General features: G+C 32.2%; 1 protein-coding gene across 1 annotated transcript; it reads left to right on the top strand.

Annotated features, from left to right (window-relative positions):
• Nucleotides 1-2,078: 2,078 nt before the first annotated feature.
• Nucleotides 2,079-9,708, top strand: LOC142977255 (uncharacterized). The gene is made up of 9 exons (XM_076121030.1): nucleotides 2,079-2,245; nucleotides 3,585-3,794; nucleotides 5,388-5,598; nucleotides 5,949-6,311; nucleotides 6,966-7,151; nucleotides 7,681-7,802; nucleotides 8,072-8,233; nucleotides 8,484-8,654; nucleotides 9,154-9,708. Exons 2-9 carry the CDS (start codon nucleotides 3,591-3,593, stop codon nucleotides 9,445-9,447), a joined length of 1,713 nt encoding a protein of 570 aa, XP_075977145.1. The 5' UTR covers nucleotides 2,079-2,245; nucleotides 3,585-3,590; the 3' UTR covers nucleotides 9,448-9,708.
• The last annotated feature ends 242 nt before the right edge of the window (nucleotides 9,709-9,950 follow it).

Genomic DNA, 9,950 nt, shown 5'->3' with positions numbered 1-9,950 from the left:
TAAAAAAGGCATTTAATATAAACAGTTTAAACAAAAAACTAAACAGAACCTAGTCCTTATGGAGCTATTCTTACGAAGATAAATGAACAAAACAAAATAATCCAAGTTGTTTTGCATAATAAAATTAGTTGAAACTTAGTAACATTAATATCCTTCAAAGTCGTTTTTCTAGATTGAGTTTTATTCTGAAAGGCCTATTTATTTTTTATTATAGCCGAAGCAATATCTTATGATGGATATCCAAATTTTTGTATTGAAGCCCCGCAATTTCGGGAATGACTTTCAAATCAACACAACACATAGCTATGATCACATGTGCGCTCGTCGAATCGTGTAAACGGTGTAATAAATCATGCTGTATAGAATAAAATACTGTACTTATATAAATCCAAATATGTTAGGTCTCGAATGTTTTATTTCAAGTGATATAGCAACCATTTATTGGGAAATGTAATCGTTAGAGAAAATTGTTGTTTTATTTTTCTTTCAGCAATTTAGATTTATCATCATTTTTCTATTTTGGGCATGTATTTCGATACCGTTAGAGGGAGAGAGGAGGTGCTTAGTTTGAGTTGACTGCGCTAACCAGTTGCCAAACCACACATTCAAAAACCCTCGAATGTAGTTTCCTACATTTGCGTTTCGTTCACCAATTATGCTAGTGGTTATGCATTTCAATTTTCAAAGTGTTAGGTCGGTCTAACTGACTTTTACTCCATTTACCCAAATAGCTTTAAATAGCATATGCCTTAACACATTTTTATAATACTAGATAGAGTCAAAATACCATCGACCAAAAAATTATATCCATTAGCTTACGAGCACTAACAAAAACTATCAATTCGACTTTTTGTACTGTTATTATTTCCGTGTAATTTTTTTGTCAGACTAAGCAAATATTTTGCTAAGAAATAAAAAATTTAGTATTTTATCAAAAGTCTTTAAAACTTATATTTTATGCTTATGTTAGTACCTATGTTGGTATAATAATTAGTTACACAAACAATATAAACTACTAATAAGCATTCACACTCGTTTCGCTTTTTGCGTTTACTATTTATGCTATGAAGTTTTAATCCCAATCTTATGTTATAAAACAAAACAAACATAATATATTATATTCTAAGTCTTATGATGACCATTATTTTCACAAGTACTGTCAAATTAAATTTAATACCGCTGTCGTATAAATTCGTCATTACAGTCATCAATGTGATGAACTAGCATTATACCTACAACATTTTCATCGTTATAGTTACATTGACAATGTCTGCTTCACAAAATATAGGTAGATAGATAATAAAAACGCTACATCATTGCAATACGTGTTTTGAACTAACAATCAACGTATCTTTTGAGTTATACCGAAAATAATTTTAGTGATAACGTTTTTGATCAACACATTATAGAGTTAAATTGGACTTTGTTCATGCTCAAAATTTTAAATGTTGCTTTATCTGCGATTATAGTATGTATGTGTCTTTAAAAAAACATAGAAAGGTATGCAAAACACAATTCCATTATCGTAATTTTATTACATACCAGAAAGAAAATAAATACGGCAAACGACAAATAAATATTTAAAAAAAAAAGAATTACTGCCAAGTTTATTTAAAGAATAGTTCACTGGCCTCTACACTTGTATTCTATAGGACTTTGACCGATAACAGTGAAACGATAGAGGCCAAAGTCCTAGTCAATGAACAAACGAACCTTAAATTATTAATAGATAGATAGATTATAAATGCTGATACTTATAAAATATCATTTTGGAGAATTATTTTGCAATAAAGTGGTATTATTTAGTAACGTGGTGCTTTTATTTTGTAACGATTCAACGACTGAAACTGTTCTATAAGGGACTTAAATTACCATTTTAGTCATCTCTTTCTACATTTAATAACATACAATTTATTACCATTTTACATTAAGAATGATCAAAGCCATTTCAATCCATACAACATCTAGTTAGCGCTATACAAAACAATTTTTTACGCCAAACTATCTGCCTATAAATAAAAACACGTACTAGTCTCGTCTTGACATTGACCGTGAGTGTGTTTGTAATGATGATAATACGCTACGCATAGTAGTGCTGTGGCGTGCCGCAAGGCAACAACTTGGTGCCATAGCTCGTGAAGTACTTTTTGTGATAGTTTGATTATGAGTGATTGTTAACTTATTTGAAGTGAACGTGTTATAAGGGTTTTTTGTTTCGATTGGGATTTAATTTCGTTAGAAAATTGTGAGTATTTCATTGGTTGTATCTACCGGTTTTTACCTGTTTTCTTAAAATATGATAATACACTTTAATATAAATTTATTTTTTAGCTAACTTTAGTATAGTTAAAGTTGAAACGATTAATTATGTGTATAAGAAATATCTAAGGATAATTAATATTTATATTTTGCATTAATTGAGGCACGTGGTATTAAATTAAAGATGTGTTAGTGGTGTCATTTGAAACGTAACAAAAACTATATGAGCAGATTTATGTATTCGAACAGTTGAATACGCAAAACTTAAGATTACTAAATAATTGCACAAAAAAAATTGATTCACACTGAGTAAAAAATGCAGATACATATTTATTTTGTACGTTTCAAAACTCTATTCGCACTAAACTCAGCACATCAAATTATGATATCAATATATCTATCCTGAAAAACAAATTTGATACCGTTAGGTTAATTGTTTTTGAATTTCATACTATTCACATTCTCAAATAGCAACAATTCCACACAAAACTGACATTTATCTCTATAGCGATAATAATTATCGTAATTATCTACATTTTTAATTGTTATCAAACAAAAAACATCTATTATTAATACTCGTATTACATAAGCCAATATCATAGATATACTTTATCAGTCATAATTATATCACTAACAAAATCACACATGACCTCGAACACAGGTAAGCAGTTTACAAAAACATTAGCAACACAAATATTATTCACACTATCAAGAACTTTACTGTATACAAAAGTCTTAGAAACGGTTTCCATACATCTGGATAAGGGGTCAAAGTGTTGATTCACTCACGGAGCCAATATATGAGTGTCTGTAGTAAATAGGTAATTTTGGAAAATTATAAACAATAATAACATTAAGATACAATATGAAGATTTATCGAATTTATTTAATTGATAAATCTATAATTGCTGTCAGAGCTTGTTTGTAAGTGATTATTCTTATGAGGGAATAATCATCAAATACTTTTGTTTTGACTTTATAATTACGGAAACTTTCAGTTAAACTACAATTTAACCATTAATAAGAAAATTAGACACAATCGTCCCTAAGGTTGATGACCAACATTTCTCTTTATATACCTGTTTAGAACCTTTATCGAGTGTATCTAAAAATAAACATGCAAATTTACCCTCTGAGAATAAAAATACCAAACCTGTGATATTGAAGATAGCGGTCTTTCAGGTTTGATACAAACCTTCCTAGGTTCTTCGCTGAGCAATTATTCCTAAAATAATTCGATCAGTTTATAAGTTCTTTGTGATAAATACAAGTTTATTTGCTTTAAAGTTGTAAAACACCATTGATATATTATTTTTAATTTTCAGACCATCATGGCATCCAGAAACTTTCTAACAAAAACAGCGCAGAAGCTATTAGCATCTAGAAGTATAGCATTAACACCTCGAAGAGAACAGAGTTTATGGACTCCAGATAAAATAGTGAAGTCTCCTCACAAAGATGTGGATATACCTAATAGAACTGTTCCTGAGCATATTTGGGAGAACATGGAACGTTGGGCCGATAAAACAGCTGTTGTATGTATAAAATTCGTACTAGTTTATAACAATAGTCTTGGAAAGGTGATCTCTATATATTTGATAGGGCGTATCTTTAATAAGATAATATAATATAATACTATTGACACTTTTATATCAAACGCGTGGTGTTATTTTTACTCTTGAAATAGTTATATCTAGACGTCCACTATTCATAACATTAAAGGAGATTCCACAATATATTTTTTTCTATTTATTGCCTTTGCGGCGCGGTCGATAGTGTATCTAAAGGCTGTGTATCATCGATCGATGATCCGGGAGTTAAACCCGATTACTAGATCGCGCAAAGTACGTTTGGTCTTTTATAAATAGAAAAAATAGCCCTCGGTACTGAAGTGAGGTAGGAAAATTACTTATCACAAGATGTCGGTAATTATTTCTTAATTCAGGCAAGGGCTCTTCTTCTTTGGTTTATCAACGACCTCTGTTGTTAATATTCCGTAACAACAAACGAATAATGTCATTAATGTCTCATTTACTATAAATTATGTATTCAGTGATTAGATAAATTATTGTTTATTATATTTCATGTACCTGACATAATAACATAGCCTCATTAATTTAATACAATCAAATTTGTTGAATTAAATAAAACCACATAACTATGTTTCATTTCGTTTTTGGCAATTATTGGTTCTGTTATAAATTGTTTGAGGTTGCGAGTTGAGTTAGAATATCATGTATCTTTCTTTCCGGTTAGTATTGAATGCAAAAGACATGAACTGCTTCTGTCGTCTGGGCGTTAGTGTATACAATGACGAGATCTTTGGTTCTATAGAATAGTGTCTAAACGGTAGCCTGGAGATTGCCAACTTGTCGCTGTATGGCAATAGGCTGGGAAGAGACCTACATTGTCAAATGGCAGAACGTGGATTTTTCAAACATGTTTACTTATACCTTCGGGCACTGGGCATGAAAATATAAGTAAAAAACCGGCCATGTGTGAGTTGTACTCGCGCAAGAAGCGGCAACGGATCATCATTTGTAAAACTTTCAACTTTCTAGCTTGATAGCTAGATATAACCCTGATGGGTTTATGAAATACAGCCTGGAGAAAGACAAACAGACAGACAGCGGAGGCTTAGTCATAGGGTCCCGTTTTACTCTTTGGGTACGGAACCCTAATCATGAATGTATTCTACAGTTTTTAATCTTATAAGAAAACAGTATAATCGCAACATCTTTAATCTCGCTATGAGGCGTAACTTGTTAGATAAAATAATATATTTCTGTTCAATGAGCCGAACTGCCGTGACCTACATAATCGCCTTGTAGGGAACCCACGATAGATACTAATAGCTTACTGATAAATATAATATCGTGAGATTTACGAACACGTGCTTACCAGAAAGTTTGTACACAAGGTAAAGATATTAATACTTTATTGAACAAAATATTAGAACATTACTTTTTACCATTTATCCGTAACAATCCTTGGATAAAAAGTAAGATAAAAATATATATTTCATTTTAGTTACTATGTATTTCAGTTTAAAGGTTTATTTTAATATTTCTTTCACATGGCTTGAAAGACATCAAGTATTTTAAATATCACATTAATATTTGTTAAAGGTATGTGGTCTGACAAACCGCTCGTTCACCTACCACCAGCTATACAAATACTCTCGGAACTTTGCTGCAAAATTGCGCACGCAGTTAAAAATCAGGGATGGCGACGTGATCTGCGTCATGATGGCCAATTCTCCGGAGTACGCGATGGTCGCTCTCGGAGCTTTAGAGGCAGGTGCTGAAGTCACTACTGTCAACCCTATTTACACACCACGTAAGTTATTCTTTAAAGAATATCTATTTTATTTTTATGTTTTATTGATTATGATGGAAAAAATATTTTTTCTGTTTGATGAACATTAAAAAGTTGTATTAATTTCTGTTCGTTATCTAGAGATACATATATGTATTTGTTAAAGCCAGATATTTGCTATTTAGAAATCATATGTTTTAAATTGAGTGAGTTTGAATTCTCCTTAATTAGGCGAAGAAAGAAAAACCAAACATTTCCTTAAGTCAAAAACAGTTTCTTAAGTCATCATCACGAGATGATCATGATGAGAGACAGTAATAAAAAGCTGATTATGCTGATAAGATTAACATCGTTTTATTTCTTTCTTCCAGATGAAGTCCAAAGACAAATATTACTTTCCGATCCTAAAATTCTCATCGGAGTACAAGACTCTATACCAGTTCTCAAAGAAGCAATGGCATTAGCTAAGAAAGACCTTCCAATAATTACGGTCAAAGGTTCAGACATCAACCTACCGCCTGGCACAATCTCTTTCGAAGAATTTGCAATGGCAGACAACGTCGATCATAGTGTACTAAAAGAAGTGAATAAAAAATCTGAAGATATAGCATTTTTGCCATATTCTAGTGGTACTACAGGACTTCCTAAAGGCGTAGAGTTGGTACACAGAAATATTGTAGTAAATTGTTTGCAGCAAGATGTCGATTCTGTTCGACATTACGAGGTGACTACAAGTAAGTTGCTTTATGTTTATGTTTCAAAGATTGTGTTGCTTTTCTAAGATCATGCTGTTACGATGACAAAAGTCAATCATTGACCTAACTTAATTTGGCCAACGAAGGTTGACACTAACAATTGTTTTTATTTATTTTTTCTTACCCTAGTGGGTAGGTAGAGTCCAAAAAATTACATCTGTTACACGTGACGAAACTTAAAAGCAATCTTTAATATCTATCAACAAATAAAAATCTCCTCCCACGGTCATTTCCTGGCGCATGACAGTGCATGTATTCTTACATACAAACATTAATAAATAAATCCTAACAATTCTCTCGTGCATATCCGGCAGCGACAATCTTTGCATCTGTCTTCATTCATCTTCAATTGCCCCCGTCTGTTAGTTGAGCAATCAAGTAATATTGTACTACCGTTATTCATATTGACCTTAGGATTCATATTTTTTTTTTACTTTAAATTATTTTATTAATTCCTGCTTTTAGATCAGGGTTTTTTTACTAACCTTTAAATCTTTTAACGTTTCTACGTATAAAAAGACACTCAAATATAGGTTTACGCTTTTAATATTATTAAAAAAAATCGCACTAGTAATCATCATAGATAATTCAAATTCATAATAATTTAAACATCATACAATTTAATTTTTTCAGAAACCAACCAGGACTCGACTTTATGCATTTTGCCACTGTACCACATCTACGGTCTTTCTATTGTGCTACTTCACAAGTTATCAGTAGGTTATAAAGTGGTGACGGTGCCAAAATTCCAACCGAACAATTTTGCCAGCATTTTGAAAGAACATTCCATTAACCTGCTTTGTGCTGCTCCTCCGTTAAGTAAGTACAACTTTACTGTGAGTTCCAGCTTTATAAGTTACTAGCGGACTTACCTGACTACGTCCGGGTGTAGTTACAATTTTACCTCGTTTATTATTCCATTCTCATAGGAATTTGGATTCCATCGATTCCATACAAACTTTGTCTGGCCAGTAGCAAAAATATTTAAATTATCCTATTTGGTTCAGTTCATTCACATTTCGGTAATTAATTTATATAGAATCAGATGGATAAGCTATCTTAAGGATAAAATTTGATAAAATGTATTAAGTACTACCATTTACTAACGGATGCTAATCCCAGGGGTAAAGAAAACGGCTGCTTATAGTCTTATCATAGTGTTAACTAAAACAACTGGTGTGTATGTACATATGGATAAATCTGGGCTAAGCATAATCTCAATAAAAAGAACAAACATCCCAAGAGATTCTCTGAATAAGATTTAAAAGGAAAATATCTAGTTCGAAGAAATCTAATCCCTCAGAACGATTGTGAATAAATACTTTTATGTATTGTGTTTCAATTTCAGTATTATTCCTCGGTGCTCATCCTAGTGTTACTGAAGAACATTTAGCATCTATGAAGGTTATCACTTCAGGTGCTGCTCCGTTACCAAGAAATGATGTTGATAAAGTTCTTAATAAAATAAAGGTATGGACATTTACTTGCTTATATGTGCCAGTATCAAGCAAGTTGTTGCTGCTACTCGAAAATTTCATAGACATAAATAAATCCGATACTGATTAACGACAACTTTGGCGATTTGATTCCTATACTGGAGAAATATTTGAGTGATCCGCAAACAGTTGTTTCGAGCCTTTGATTTGTACTTTTGACCTTTTATTTGTGCGTAAAACTCCTATTATAATTTGTTATATTGGGTGTTCAAAAAGACGGATGACTTGATTTTTGCATTGCAGCATCCATTCGACTTCCTTCAATTATATGGATTGACAGAAACATCGCCACTTGCCACTGCTATGTTGCGGGGCTCCGATAAGTACACCACATCTGGCTATGGTATATCAAACACAGAACTAAGGATTGTGGATTCCGAAATGCGGTCCTTAGGACCGAACGAGGTAAAACAAAAACCACACTCTTCTTTTGTTTTTAAAAAACGTCATTTTAGAATTATAACAATAATTTGGAATGACTAAACTTAATTTCTCCAAAAATTACAGATGTTATAGTTAACACAACTTACAACCTATACACTCATGATACAAAAGTAGCATGACACGTACATACAATCCCTTAGTTATCATCTTAAATTATAATCGAAAAATTTGATTGATTTAAGTGATTAAACTACTATTATTCAATTCCCAGGTTGGTGAACTTCTGATCCGTGGACCTCAAGTAATGAAAGGATATAGAAACAATCTTGAAGCTACAAAGAATTCGATCACAGAAGACGGTTGGTTCAAGACTGGAGACCTCGCCTTCCTCGATGAAGACGGAGCCGTTACTATAGCAGATAGGCTTAAAGAACTTATTAAGGTAAGTAAATAGCAAGAAATAATCATCTTCTAAATAATATTTCTTAGTAATATTAAATTCTGTGGCCGTCACAATGACCCCTGAATACAAGTCAAAAATAAACATAGTAAAGAAAATTGGCTTTCCTCCAAAATAGAATATTTTATTAAGATTATCTTTAGATTTTTGCTTTATAGTTTACTTTTGCTCAAAGTTTGGTAAATATATAGGTACAATTTACGCGTTAAAAATAAACGGATTTTTAACAATATAATGGTAGAGAAATCAGTAACGTCGTTACGTTACTGATTTCTCTACCATTTTTATTTATTGTGAAATTTCTTTGTGGCCTTCAATAATGCTTACTTCTACTACTTACTTAGTAATACATTATTAAGATATCAACAAGCATGCACAACGCATTCTTTGATTTCTGCTAACCCTATAGGAAGAGAACGCGACACTACGTATTGTCACCAAATGTGAAAAAATAATATAACCATTTTATATGTATTTTTAGGTTAAGGGCTACCAAGTACCTCCAGCAGAATTAGAAAACGTGTTAAAAGAACACCCAGATGTTCTAGACGCGGCTGTTATAGGAATAGCTGATGAAAGATCGGGAGAAGTTCCTAAAGCATTCGTTGTACTAAAAGATGGACACAAAGTAAGCGGCGAAGACGTAGCAGCCTTCGTAGCACAAAGAGTAGCAGTATACAAACGAATTAAAGAAGTTATGTTCCTAGACGAATTACCGAAAAATCCTTCTGGAAAGATCCTAAGACGAGTGTTGAGAGAAAAATATGGTAAATAAGTAATAAAAATATTGATGAATAAATTTTAAGGGTCCAAACCAAGGCAGCATATCAATGACTCGAAGTTGTGTGTATTAAAAACACATTTTGGTATAATGGTGAAGGAATAAAACTTTCACGCTAGAAAGTTCTTGAGGGGTTTGTAAAGTGCCCAGCGCTCCTCTGGCACTTTTATTATTCCAGGAAGAAACTCCTGTCCAGTAACGGAACAATAACCTGAAAATATTAAATAATAATAAGATTATGTAATAATAAAAGTATTCCTAATAATTCGCCTTGACTTTTCTATTCAATATCCAAACACCCAATTACCTCCATTGGTCTAAAACATCAGCAGGAAATTTCAATAACCATTAGGGTTAAAAACAAAACGGCTAAAAAAAGCCTTTCAAACAAAACACGCGTTTTAATTAAGTTTTTCATTAGCATCAAGGAAAACAAAATCTTCAAGCCCCAAAAGAAATTTTACCTCAACGCTCGGATTTCCCTTTTTCAACTTCAT

The sequence above is a fragment of the Anticarsia gemmatalis genome, chromosome 12 (assembly GCF_050436995.1).
Source record: "Anticarsia gemmatalis isolate Benzon Research Colony breed Stoneville strain chromosome 12, ilAntGemm2 primary, whole genome shotgun sequence".
NCBI classification, from domain to species: domain Eukaryota; kingdom Metazoa; phylum Arthropoda; class Insecta; order Lepidoptera; family Erebidae; genus Anticarsia; species Anticarsia gemmatalis.
This window is presented reverse-complemented; position numbering and strand designations above follow the sequence as displayed.